Below are 14,637 nucleotides of genomic sequence, written 5' to 3'. Positions count from 1 at the left end.
AAACCCTTCTTACAGCCCCTACAGACAGGAGCGCTCCTGCGAGGGACAACATTAGAAAAATCCTACTCATTTAAATAATAATTAACTTTGCAGAAGATATCCCAGGTGAGCCAGAAGTCTTCGAAGCGGCTGTCCTTGCAGGAGACCCCAGAGAAGGGAAAACCTTTCACACTGATGATCCCCCGCGCCAAGTACTGCCCCGCGCCCACTGCTGCACCCCTTACAATGGACACCAGGTTAGTGCCTACTCTGCAGCTACTACTACCTCCTTCTTTAGCCAACGTTTCGGACAGCATTACAGTGTACATCATCAGGGCAGACGTCTAAAGATTGTAGTGAAGTTTATGCTTATCTATGTAGATATTACACCGTATCGTCAACTCCAATCCTCTAAGAGCTTGTAATACATTATAATTTAAGATGTTTTTTGCGTTTAGGTTTGGTGTAGCCGTCAATTATCGGATACTAAGAACAATTGAGCTTAGTCCAAGAAGAAGACCCAAAACACATAGAGCATGCCTAATTACGGATGCAATTGAAATTCATAAAAATCCTGTTAATACTTTACTATATTTCAATGAAACATTACAATAGGCGTGTAAGATGAAGCTATTTATATAAATATACAGGTTACATTAGCTTAAGTAATTTTGTTTTCACTGAATTTGAACAATTCATCAAATTTCAACGTTCATTTCTGTGAAAGTCTTTTTCAAGTTCTGTTATTATATCATTATAGGCTAGTTACGTGACAGGACTGAAATAATAACAGAACTTGAAAAAATCTTTCACAGAACTTGAAAATTAACTTTGAAATTTGAAGAATTGTTCAAATTCTCCGAAACAACCCGTCCTTAGTAAAGTGACCAATTATGGTTTTTGATACTTTATTTATAGTTTTAAAATGGAGTTTGAACAATTTGCTAGTTATTGGTAATTTGGACAATTAATCACTAGGGCGACGATTCTACACTGCATCCTGTGTGAACTTAATGTTAAAAAAAATAATAATAAAATGAAAAACTCAATTTTTCTTAAGGCGATGCACTACGTCGTGTAATAATTTAAATTGAGCCGCTATCAATAACAACCCTTACGTAGATGGCGATAAGGTTTAAATTCCCGCTTAACACCATCCGCCTGTTTTGATTTATGCAAGAAATAAACATGGCCAAAAAGTGCCTTTTATTTTATTTTGTGGGATGTTCAGGCATAAATATTTAATATTTTTCTGATCATTTTATAAATAACTTAATTTGCCACATTATACAATAAAATCATAACCGAAAATGGGTTCGTAATTAGGAGATTTTGAACTTTAAAGCAGTTTTCATGGGCCTTTACGTTATATTTTTCTGGGCTTATAAAAAGACTTATCTAAAAAATACTCGATTATTTCAAAGGCCAAGATGTATTCTACTCGCAGTATTTAATTAAAGCATCTGAAACATTTCTAGGCGACTAAATTTTCAAACCAAAAACACATGATTTTTCATTACTACGTATGGCATCGCCTTAACGTTGGTAATTGGCCGATGGCGTCATTTTTTTTTAACATTTGTTACTTCAAATATTGTGGCTAAATCTTGAGCCTTCGACTTTTTGTAAATTGACTAGCTTTTTTTTGTATTTTTGATGAGCGTTATAACTGATGTCTTAAAATTTATCATTAAAAATAAATAACAATGATTATGATTTATCTTTTCAGGGACAGTAGCAGCGGGGGAAAACGCAAAACATCAAATGAGATGAGCAACGAATCAAAACTGATCAACTATCTGGACGCAGGAATGGGAAGCAATGATCACGTAGGAAAATCTATTTAATTTTCATTGAATTTCTTTTCTAACATCTAAAGTTATTAAATTCGCTTACTAATGGTTTTTTTCTAATAAACTTTACTAACCACGTTATTTATTTCGTATAAACGAAACTAAAAACTTGGATGTTTGTTTTAATTTCATATAAAAATTACTAAATCTTGACCGGGTGAACTGTTCGGCGTTTTTCTCTTTTATACAATTATTTTTAATTATATGGGAGTACCCAGGGTAAAATTTTAAATGCAAAAGGAAAGCTTAGTGTTCTCTCTTTCTAAATCTGTTTTCACTATACGTCTGACTATAATAGAAAAGGAGATAGAACTAGTTTTATGTGTCTCTTCACTTTTTTAATTTCATATAAAAATTGCTAAATCTTGACCGGGTGAACTGTTCGGCGGTTTTCTGTTTTATACAATTATTTTTAATTATATGGGAGTGTCCAGGGTAAACTTTTAAATGCAAAAGGAAATCTTATTGTTCTCTCTTTCTAAATCTGTTTTTATTATACGTCTGACTATAATAGAAAAGGAGATAGAACTAGTTTTATGTGTCTCTTCACTTTTTCAATTTCATATAAAAATTGCTAAATCTTGACCGGGTGAACTGTTCGGCGGTTTTATGTTTAATACAATTATTTTTAATTATATGGAAGAGTCCAGGGTAAACTTTTAAATGCAAAAGGAAATCTTATTGTTCTCTCTTTCTAAATCTGTTTTTATTATATGTCTGACTGTAATAGGAAAGGAGATAGAACTAGTTTTATGTGTCATATAAACCCTCAGATTTATAGTTAAGTAGACGTTTTCACCGAGCACTTCTTATGTTGAAAAGGGAGAAATCAGTTACCCGCTGTGAGGAGCAAACTCAATCCGTCTGACTGCAAGCCAGACATGACACTAACCAGGCTCTTAACCACCTTGAATTATTATTTTCATACTTTACAATGGCCTCTCTGTGTTAGTTTTAATGAATTTATTCTGATATTTACTACTCATTTCAGATTGCCAGAAGGAAACAGAGTAACGAATCTTCCTACAGTATGAGCAAAACGATGCCAAAGTATTCAACTGGTAATAATTTAAATCTAATTATTTATTTGTTTTATTCATTTACTATTATACTTTTTTTTGTTACCTCAATACCCTGTCTGCACGGTGTAAAGACAAGGGAACTATATCAACGCCCGATTGGGCATCCTTGAGAGGTATGAATGAGATGCGAGTCTTGAAGAGACTTAAATATGAAGAAGGAAAAACAAGCAAGCTGACTAACATAAAAATATGACCCATTCTCATGAAGCCGACGTCGATTACAGTGAACAGGTGTTCCACTTGTGTCTGTCGAGTTTCGCTTACGTGCTCTTGTATACAGGAGATCAACTTTGCTAGCTCCTTAGAGCAGGCTCCATTGAAATACCTGTATAACAGACTCAGCATGCCTACACTGTGCATTAGAGATTTATGTATTTATGGTTTTTACCTAAGTCCTAATACAATCCTCATACATTTAAAAAAACTTGTTTTTTTGTATAAATTAATCACATATTTTCATAAAATCTTTAATTTAAATTTGATTATATTTTCTTCTTATTGAATTTCCTCTGATATTTCCTTTTGACAACTATCTTCATTGGTCAGAGAAGAAGAATTCATGTCAAAAAAGAATAACAATTATTTTTTTTAAATTTCAGGAGCGCTAGTGTCTGCCGGTTTCAAGGTTTCCACAACAGTAACGGAAGAAAGACAGGAGCGACAAGAGAGACAAGAGAGACAAGAGAGACAAGAGAGACAAGAGAGACACGAGAGACAAGAGAGACAGGAAATGCAGGAGATCCCAGATGACAACTCCTCGATCACAAAGTCCCATACCTTGGGAACACTAGACATGCAGTCTCAGTTCAACTCCCTTAGGAAGGCTTATAGGTTCAGTCAATATTATACATACTTCCTTATGTGTGACTGTTCAGACAATATAATGCATCACTTTTTGTGACAATTCATTGAATTATTAATGACAGTTCATTCAACATAATAAATAAAGTAATGCATGAAAAATTTTTACAGTTCATTCAATATAATGCATCATTTGTGACTGTACATTCAATGTAATGCATAATTTTTTGTGACACTTCAGTAAATGTAATGTATGTTTTGTATCAGGTCATTCAATAAAATGCATTATTGGTAGTGCTGCCATCTGTTGTTACCTTTATCGAACTCTCTGTCCCAACAAAACCAATTCATTCATTAACGGTCAGCGGAATAATTCCGCCAATTTGTAATCATGCACTTTGTAATTTTTTAGGATTTTTTCCTTTGAATCGATTATAAATATTCCAAATGCAATAAGGAACATCATTTCGTTCTCTTTCTGACATAAAAAAATCACAAATGTTCGCATGAGAGGATGAGATATATCTAACTTTTAATAATGTATGGTAGCTCTGGTACACTATTGGCTACCTGCATTCATAACGTCATAATATGATGTTTGAGACCAAATTCGGTTTCCTAATAATTTACAGGTTAAATAAAATGCATCATTTGTCACAGTTCTGTCAATATTATAGATCATCTGTGCATGTGTGTGATGTACAGAGATGTGCTTTATTTCAAATAAATCCATTTCAAATGGAAATGCAAAATGCAAAATGGGTATTTTCCATTTTGCATTTTAAATGCTTTTCTAAAAACCATTTTGCATTTTAAATGCTTTTCTCAATGCATTTTCCATTTTAAATGCATTTTTGCAACATTCTTCCTACTATCTCCACTCATCTTTTTTTCATAAGCCCCAAATATCAGTCGGTCCTCAACCTCGCTATGAGAGATAATTTACATTTGTCAAGTTGCTCCCTGGTAGGAGCCCTGGCAATTGAGTGATATCATTAAAAAAATACTGATTCAAATACTGAACATGGGGCCATGACGCTGTAATATTAAATGTTTGATAGCAGTTTCTATGTTTTTCCATTGGCATCATTAGTTCCGTGCAAATTTTTTGTGGATTCATAATCTGTAGTCGTGGTGTTTTTGGATTTGCCATCATGTAATATGTTTGTTCTACATTGATGTCCATTATTAAATGTCAAAATTGTTTAAAAATTCTATAATTATTTTAATTGTTTGACCTGAGAAACCATTTTGCATTTTCAATGCATTTTGAAAATAAAGTATTTTGCATTTTGCATTTGAAATGCTTTTCTAAAAACCATTTTGCATTTTGCATTTTCAAATGGAAAAGTTTTGACCCATTTCCATTTTTCATTTCAAATGGTTTTGTGTACCCATTTTGCATATCTCTGGTCATGTACCGCACATTTGTGACATTTCAGAATAATTTATCAATAAACTGATGCTGTTTCATTTAATTTCAGTCAAGAGGACCTCAATGATTGGACTGATGCAGAAAGAAGAATCGGCGAACTGTAAGACTAGTTTCTCTTTATTTCCAAAATTTATTATTGATTTAATAGCTCACACTTTAGCTTTGGATGACAATTTAGCTGTTGCAGGCAATGTCATTTATAAAAATACAAAGCACGTTATAATCATACTAATCAAAAAAAAAAAATTGTATAGCCTATGAAAATATTTGAGTCGTCGACTTGCAAAACCTACAAAATTTCTGCTGGTTCAGATACATTCACAAAAAATGCTTGAATTAAAATGAAAAGATATAAATTATTATTTCATTTTTAGAATATCTTAATGAGTAAAATCTCAAATTGTAATATATAATTATTGATGACAATATAAGCGATTCTTAAACGAAAATTTGAAACAGAAAAATCAGAAAAAGATACGGTCTAGGACAGTCATACTCAACCTGCGGCCCGCCAAACTATTTTGTGCGGCCCTCAATACATTTAATATCAGGAACATGGTTTACAAAATCTGGCATTCTATATCACGTTAATTTGAGATTAGTTGCGACTTTGACGTACAGACATTGAAACCTGAAGAGGATAGTCGTTGTCTTGTCAACATCAGATCTGGTATAAGAGTGTTGCTACTGCACACGCTAGATCTATCTCCAAAAAACAAAGATTTGACAGACAAATATGCGCGCAAATAATTATGCTTGTGGCAACACATAAATTTTTGACAGCTCCAAAGTTAAATGCGTCACAGTCACAGTGTTGCCAAAAAAACAGGGGGTGGTGGGTTTCATGATATTTTTTGTCATACCAGTATAGTGTTGCGGCCCGCGTAGCTTTACAAACATATGAATGTGGCCCGCAGAAGAAAAAGATTGGTCTATTATCATTGGTCTAGGACAGAGATTCCCAAAGTGGTCTATATCGACCCCCAGGGGTCGATATCGGATTGCTGGGGGGTCTATGTCAGCGAGAAAAAAATTTGGGGGTCCACGAGATTCAAATGGGGGTACATATGAGCGGACCCCCATTTAACTCAAGTCAACATTTAGAGTTCCGTAAATGACACAATAGACCTAACACAAATAGACTGAGAAATTACTTATTTGATATTTGTATTTTTATATTTCGTAAAGTTGTTAATTGAAGTATATAAATAGAGTCTACGTTCCTTTTCTCGTCAGAATTAATATATTCAAGCAAAACATTGCACAATGGAAGCCGCGAATTTTCCTAATTCTCCAACTTGTTTTTGAAAAACGTCCAAGGTAATAATGACGTTCAACATTAAATGCACTTCACACAGACTTCAAAACTAAGTTTGAGGACATTTTGACTATGGAAATGGAACGTTGAAGAATTTGATATCTTGTGACAAGAAGAACTGACCGGAATAAGCACTGACAAAGAACTTAAGGGGCAGTTCTGTAGGGCCAGCTACAGAAAGAAATTTCCGTTGCTTATTCTGGTTCATTTTCATTTGGTGTAATACCTCACAAGGGCGCCCCTGTCTGCACAATGCAAAGACAGAGGAACTATACCGCCACCCGGTTGTTGGACAGGCAAGGGAAGGGAATCTTTTTACGATAAAAATAAATGATTATCACAGGGGACGTTAATAGTTTTAGGAAAATTCAATATTCAGCAGGCAGGGGGTCTACGGAAAAAAAAATTTTTGGCAAGTAGTCTACGGGGCAAAAAAGTTTGGGAACCTCTGGTCTAGGACATGAACCTAGATGTGACCGTATCTTTTTCTGTTTCAAATTTTCGTTTAAGAATAGCTTATATTGTCTTCAATCAATCCATATAAATAAAAATGTAAATATTCGTTTGTTCAAAATCTTAAATCTCAGAAAGATATTCACCGATTGCTTTGAAATTTTGACACAACTTTGCATTTGAATATAGGTGTGCTTTTATATACCCATATTATATAGATGTCACCTGTGACAGGTAAAAGCATTCTTTTTTTGAAAAAGAGCACCATCTGTTGGATGTAAAAGCAAAACGCACTAATGTTTCTCTATCTGCACAGATAGACTGAGCCACAGCAATGCGTGGTGAGGAACAGCTAGTAATTAAATAAATTATTAATATTTTTCGCAAAATATTGAAAAAATAATATGTTGATAATAAAAAGGTATATTCTTTTTATACACAAAGTTTTCCAAATATTTTTTTGTGGTTTCTAATATAGATTTCCGAAAAATTCCAGAACGGGTTTTGCAATTCGACGACTCATGTATCTCAAAAAATATTGTAATTTTCACATTTCATACCTTAGTACTTGTAGTAACTTACTTGGTCAGCGGAATGAATTGCAGAATATTTTAATCATAGCCTCATTTGAGCTAATATCAAAAGCCGTTTCGTATAGTAGTTTGTGTTTCCAGAGAAAACATCATATATTTTGCCAGACAAATTCCACCAAAACTGACAAAACATATCAAAATAAAACCCTGTTATAAAATGTGATTTTTTTAAATTTTGTATTGCGGTAATCACTTTAAGATGTTCAAAAACAATAAAACTTTTTCTAAATGATGCAAAGTTACGCATCTTTGCAGTAATACTTATTAACTCGTTGTATGCAGACTTCACAACAGTTGTCATGCGGAAACGTATCAATGAAATGAATTCTGTCAGCCCAAATCGTTGTTGTAACTAAATGAAATTAAACCTAAATTTTTTCCATTTCAGGACCATGTCGGAGGCTAGATCCTTCGATGGTACCATGGTGAAACCGGTCACCAAGATGATGAGAAGTACCACAGGATCCAACAAGTCTTCAGCGCACTACACTCAGCATGTAAGTTCAACCATAATCTATAAATGGTTACAATATCTTTACAAAAAAGCTTAATAAAAAGATGAGTCAGAAGGAACTGGTGAAATTGATGATAAAAATCAGATTTTTCAAATGATTTTCAGAGATTAAAAATTATACAAGGCATTTGAACATGGTAAAATTCAGTTAATTCAGAAAATATCTAGTTATGGGTCTAGCACAGTGAAATTGATAACTTTACAATATTGGATCGAAAGGCGTAACTACCAATGATTTTATACTGATTTGCCAAGCACGGTCGTGCTGTTGACAGGCAAACCGATATTGGTAACGCCATAATTAAGAAGTCGACATATCTCTTTATAAGCTGACAACACTGGAGGTATTATTTATGAATTGACATTCTGAAACATCAAACGTCATAAAGTTACGTAAAAATATTAACAAATTGGCAATGTTCAATTAAAATACTTACCTAAATAGGTATTGGCAGTCCGCATTTACTTTTTGAAACTAAAAAGGGAGTTAATTCACAACTTATTAAGTGAGCAAATGTTGCATCATTGACCCAAACGGATTCAAATTACCACGTTAACGAATTATTTCAATTCTAAGAGCTTCGTTAGTTCAATTCCGTTCATTAATAAGTCAGCATCGGACGCTTTGGAGGCTGCAATAAAATTTGTCTATTCACCGTCGAAATATTTCTTATCAATTGTTGAGCCTTCTCGCAAATATGGCTAACTGACCATAGACGACAGATTTAGTCAATTTAGTATTGATCATACTTGCTAGACCTCGTGAAACAATACTGTATTGTACAATCTTCAATACAACATGATTCTGTCTTGTAACATAGTGTTTCGATTTATTCCATTCATGAAGGAGATATGTATCTGATATTTTGTAGTATTTAAGATTAATTCCACGATTAAAAAAAAATTATACTACATGTATGCGGAAGTATCTGTTTGAGAACCCCTCTTAAAATCACTTGAATAATGAGATCTGGCATCATGAAATTTACACAGTTTTTTCTGTGTGGAATTTCTAAAACAAGCAACTCTTATTTTCAGCTCATAATATCATTGCAATCATGAGTTTTGGAGCCTTAAAATATAGGCTTATCTGTAAAAAAATTCATTTTTATTGTTCAGTAAAAAAATTTACTTTAATTTATTTCCAGGAAGCCAACACGATGGCTGAAAGAGATCTGGGCTCAACTTTCCTTCTGCCACACGTTCATCTCTACAAACCTGATATGGTAAATTTGATTTGAATGATTCGGTTTATTGATTTAACTGCTTCTTTAAATTAGATTGATTGATTTGATTGACTGTAACAATTGATTGAATGATTTGAGTGATTGATTGGTTGATCTATGTTTCTTATTCAATTAATCCATTCAATACATTCATTCGAATGATTCATTCAAATGATTTATTCAAATGATTCATTCAAACGATTTATTCAAATGATTCATTCAAATGATTCATTCAAATGGTTCACTCAAATAATTCATTCAAATGATTCATTGAAATGATTCATTCAAACGATACATTCTAATGATCATTTAAATGATTCATTCAAATGATACATTCTAATGATCATTTAAATGATTCATTCTAATGATCATTTAAATGATTCATTCACATGATTCATGCAAGTGAATCATTCAAATTAATCACTCAAATTATTAACTCTAATGATTTACTCCAATGATTCACTCAAAATTTTCGATAAAAATGAATGATTCAAATGATTCACCCAATATTTTTTTTAAATGTTCCACTCAAATGATTAATTCAAATTATCCTTTCAAATAATTTTTCAAATCATTGATTCAATTGATTGATTCAAATGATTGTTGGGATTGATTTCAATAATTGATTCTAATGATGGATGAAAATGATTAATTCAAATAATAGTTAAGATTGATTGATTCAAACAATTGATTCTAATGATAGAAAAATAATTAATTCAAATGATTGATTGGATAGAGTGGATTGATTGATTGGTTCGATTAATTAATTTGCCTGATTAATATAATACATCGAGTCAATCATTTTCTAACTATTATCTCTTTACAGGGAAGTGACGTGTCTGAATTTGACTCACTTTAATCAAAGAGATCTTCCATACCAGATTTCCCAGAAGACGAAGAAGAAAAAAGACATTATTAAGTTTAAATAATTGTTCAACACTTTCCCAAAAGGTCAACAGATGTCATTTAATTACCGTGACGCTTTTATTTATTTCGTATTTAAGAATAATTATTTATTTTAATTATTGTCACAAATCAATTAGATTTATCCTAGTCACACGAATTTCGGGATAAACAAATGAAACCCAAATAAAATATTGTTATAGTATTTATGTTTAGTTGATGTTAGATTATTTATTTATTTATTTACGAAATACTGAAACTTAGAATTCGAAAGAGAAAATCGTATTGGATAGATTGAGAAAGGTTTGAAGGAAAAGATTTTGAAGGTAATAAAATTATTTAGATCACAGACATGTGAGCCAGTGAGGATAGGAACGGATGAATGATGAATGATTGTGAATAAACAGAGGTAAGAACAATAATGAATGAAGGCGAATAGTGGTATAAAAGATAAGTTTGAAGAAGGAGCTGACAAAATGATGATGAAAAAAGGTTTTTTTTAAATGATTTTCAGAGATTAATTAGTACCAAATTTGTACAATGTGGTAAAATTCAGAACATACCTTCGTCCATATTTTATATTGATATTCTGAGCATGTTTCCGCTGTCCAGATCCAAGCCGATATTGACATAAAATAAATAAGAAACCATTTTACGACGGCAACACTGGTGGATCTCGCTATAGATTGACAGATTTGACATTGAAAATCAAACAGCTACGAATATTTCGAATTGTAATACTAACATTAATATGCTTTAGCAGTTCGTATATACTAACTTGTTGATACTAAAAATTGTGTTAATTAGTTAATGACGTCTTTACTAGATGAGGGAACTGGTAGGACTACTATCGTGACACTGTCATCTCAGGAGACACATGCAGATATTGGGAGTGGAAAACACCAACAGATGCAAGGAAATGTGAAGAGGATGAAGAGACTCCAATTCACCTATGGTGCCAATGTCCTGCCCTGGTGGGAACTAGGCTTAGATACCTGGGGAGACATACAGTAGAACCAGAAGACATAGCCACATACCCAATGACAACCCTGGTGAACTTTATTAAATGGACTGGGTTGTTGTTAAAGGATTAAGGTAAAATGAGAGATTACACAATGGACCTATGGCCTAAGTGCTCACGGGAACTTTGTGTAAACAAATCTACGTGGAATATTTCTTATCAATTGTTAACCGTGCTCACAAGTATCGCTAACTGAGATGACGGATTTAGTCAATATAATATTAATACAGGGTTTTACCGATTGACGAGATTCTGTCTTGAAAAGTAACATAATATATCGATTTATTTTATTCTTGAAAATATCTGATGCTTTGTAGTATTTGAGATTAATTCCATCATTAGATAAAATCATATTAGGTATGCAAAATATTAAATTGTTGGTAAAATGTTTTCTCTTTTAGAGAGAAGACAATTTTACATTACACTCTATTTGAATTTAAGTTTCAGTAGATATATGTTTTAGCGGTTATTATGGAGTTGTAACTAGTTAATACAATTTAAATAATATTTATTTATTTTTAAGAATTAACAATTTTCAATAGTTTGACAATAATTTGTCAACGCAAAAGAGGCATATAATTGCATAAGTTTTAAAATCTGTGGGTGGTTCAAGTGAAAGTCGCAACAAGAAACGTGAATTCAGGTTTAATTTTTTTTTTTTTGGTTCTATCCATTTCTATTTCATAAAACATATCAATTAAAGACCCTTCCAATTTATTGTTAACTTTGTTTAAAAATTATTTTTTGTGGGATACGCCACTTCTGCGCTGACTGCCTCAATTAGGTATGATTAATGTAATTAATTATGTATAATTTTTCTAGTTGAAATTCTAGTATGAATTTTATCTAAGAATTGCAAATTCGACTCCTTGATTGAATGATTGATTCTTAGATTGAATGAATCACTGATTGTTTGATTCTAAGATTGAATAAACATTGATTGATTGATCGAATCGTTGATTGATTGATTCGTAGATTGAACGAATCATTGATTGATTGATTCGTAGATTGAACGAATCGTTGATTGATTGATTGAATTGTTGATTGAATGATTGATTGACTCGTTCATTGATTGGTAAACTCTTTGAATTTGATTGATTGATTTTGTTGATTGATTGGTTATCGAATTGGATTCAAATTTAAAACTGTGTACATGTTGTGAATTTAAAAAAAGTACACAAATTAACAAATAGTAAAAAAGTGTCACAATATTTTAATATATCCAGTGTATTATAGAATAATTTAGCTTTTAAAATGCATTTATTTAATAGTTTTAAGTATTTATTTTCATAGTTCATTATTTATTTATTTAAAAAATATATTGAATTGCCATACTACTGTATTGAATATAGAATTATTATTTATTTATTTAAATAAAATAATTTATTAAAAGTATTATTTAGATCAAAAAGTTTTTTAAAAGAAATAAATTTTTTATCATTATTATTGGATTTTCAATTGAAATACCCTATTTTATATTATACTGCGCAAGAGTCCAAACAGCCAGGAGAAATGGGGGCTATGGCAAGCACAATTTGAGGAATGTTGCAAGATTGAAAGAAGCAGGAAGGAGTTTGGGAAGAGGAAGGTTGGTAAGTACCAGACTATTCAGATCTTGTCGCTGAAAATAACAACAGCCATTTTAATCAGCATTTCAATTCTGAATTACGGTTTTTCATCAGGGTAAAATGAAAAGAATCTTCCAATCTGAAAGAAAGTAGGTAGGTACAAATATAATATATATTTTTTAATACTAGTCCCCTTACCTGTAAACGAGGTGTAACTAATATGCGGCACTTAATATTGTGTAAGGTAAGTCAGAACAGTAAAAAACTTGACTTATTAACATGGCATTTATGTAATTATCTAATTAGTAAGATGGTAGGTATATATACAGGGTGTATCGGCACGTAGCTGACAAACTTTAACCAGCTTAGCACATTTGGAGTAAAAAATGTTATGGGCACTTTGCTGTCACTGTCATTGGCATTGCTTCTCGTGTTCAACAGCTATTATTAGCAAGTATCTCAAAAAGCGTCTTCGCTCTTTCGTACACACTAGATAGTTGAAAATGAGACGAATGGTGCCGTGCCATTTCGTTGTGATTGTAAAAGCGCGCCAATGTAGGTACATATGTACATTATTCAACGAAACTCGAATAAAATATTGCCAGATGGGTTTTCAAACTCTGACAAAGGATAAAACAGTGGTGACATGTGGTGAAAATATGAATAATTTTATTAAAAAAAAAGTTACCGAACATCAAAGTGGCTGTAACATTTTTTACTCCATATATGCTCAGGAATCGCTGGTTAAAATTTGTCGGGTACTTGCCGATACACCTGTATATTAAGAGTTCATACAGATTTAATTTAATTTGCTTTCACAGGGGTTGGAAATGGTCTTGGTTCAATCCAAAGATATTAGAAGAACGAGCTATGCTATGTTGGCCGCCGGACCGTAGGCGGAGTACTACCTAATTAGGGTACTTTGAATACTATCGGGACGTGTACGCACAGAAATCTGTTCTATGTATTAGTGCCAACTGAAACGATACGTCCTTAGCGTAAGCGAAGGTGTGCAGTAGTATTGGTGAACAAAACCGGCGACACTGGGCAAAACAATTCCATACAGTATGAACTGCTCATAGCACATCTCGTTCTTCTAATATCTTTGGTTCAATCAATCATTTTACAAAACCAGGGTCAAACCCGACCCGCTGGCGAACTGATCGGTTGTAAAGTACCTTATCTTTGATTGATGCACCGTTGCCGTGTCGAGGCAATGCCCTTTCGACGAGAAGATTGGCTATCCCTAAAAACTTTAACCCCCTTTTCACGAGGTATGTAGTTGGAAAAGCTATCAAAAAATTTCTAGAGATAGTAGTCTGTATTTTCTCCTTTGTATAATCTGAGCCTCTTCAAGATCTGCTTTAATAACGAAGAAAGAGGACTACATTTATTTATTTATTAATTTTTTTTTTCCTCGGCTGCTCATCTCACTAGGGAATTCCTGTGTCAAGATGAGCAGCTTTACAATTATATTTAATCAAATAAGTAAAGTACATAATACATACACACATGGATCACATCGAATATGGGGCTCCTAAGGTGATTCACGACAGAAGCCACGACATGGGCAATCCAATAAACATCACCACTCTCAGCCAGTATGGAATTTTGGACCATTTTCTTGAATAGATTCAACGAACCTATAGTTTTTATATTTTCATTGAGCATATTATAAAGAAACGTAGCTTTATAAGAAAAACTCCTTTGTCCAAAGGATGTTCTGGTATTCGCCTGCTTATTCACATTCATTTACAAATCGGTATAAATCGAAATAAACTTTATTTTGATTACGGAAAGTGTACAATTATGTGCTTTACAATGGCAAAGCATACACTCTACTTTAATGAAGGATTTATGAATCACTTTTTGATTTCATGTCGATTCGGTG

At 32.6% G+C, this 14,637-nt stretch overlaps 1 protein-coding gene across 1 annotated transcript in view; it reads left to right on the top strand.

The window, feature by feature from the left end:
- Nucleotides 1-12,430, top strand: part of LOC149409920 (uncharacterized) — a 31,050-nt gene extending 18,620 nt beyond the window's left edge. Inside the window, exons 10-17 of the mRNA XM_089649046.1 lie at nt 94-236; nt 1,709-1,808; nt 2,824-2,893; nt 3,514-3,745; nt 5,200-5,250; nt 7,903-8,011; nt 9,177-9,254; nt 10,081-12,430. Coding sequence (XP_089505172.1) covers nt 94-236; nt 1,709-1,808; nt 2,824-2,893; nt 3,514-3,745; nt 5,200-5,250; nt 7,903-8,011; nt 9,177-9,254; nt 10,081-10,113 — 816 coding nt within the window. The 3' untranslated portion in view covers nt 10,114-12,430. The remainder of the gene's footprint in view (nt 1-93; nt 237-1,708; nt 1,809-2,823; nt 2,894-3,513; nt 3,746-5,199; nt 5,251-7,902; nt 8,012-9,176; nt 9,255-10,080) is intronic.
- The last annotated feature ends 2,207 nt before the right edge of the window (nt 12,431-14,637 follow it).

The sequence above is a fragment of the Hesperophylax consimilis genome, chromosome 29 (assembly GCF_061612785.1).
Source record: "Hesperophylax consimilis isolate HC1 chromosome 29, BYU_Hcon_1.0, whole genome shotgun sequence".
Classification (NCBI taxonomy): Eukaryota; Metazoa; Arthropoda; class Insecta; order Trichoptera; family Limnephilidae; genus Hesperophylax; species Hesperophylax consimilis.
Note: the sequence above shows the minus strand (reverse complement) of the source record. Positions and strands in the feature narration are given on the sequence as shown.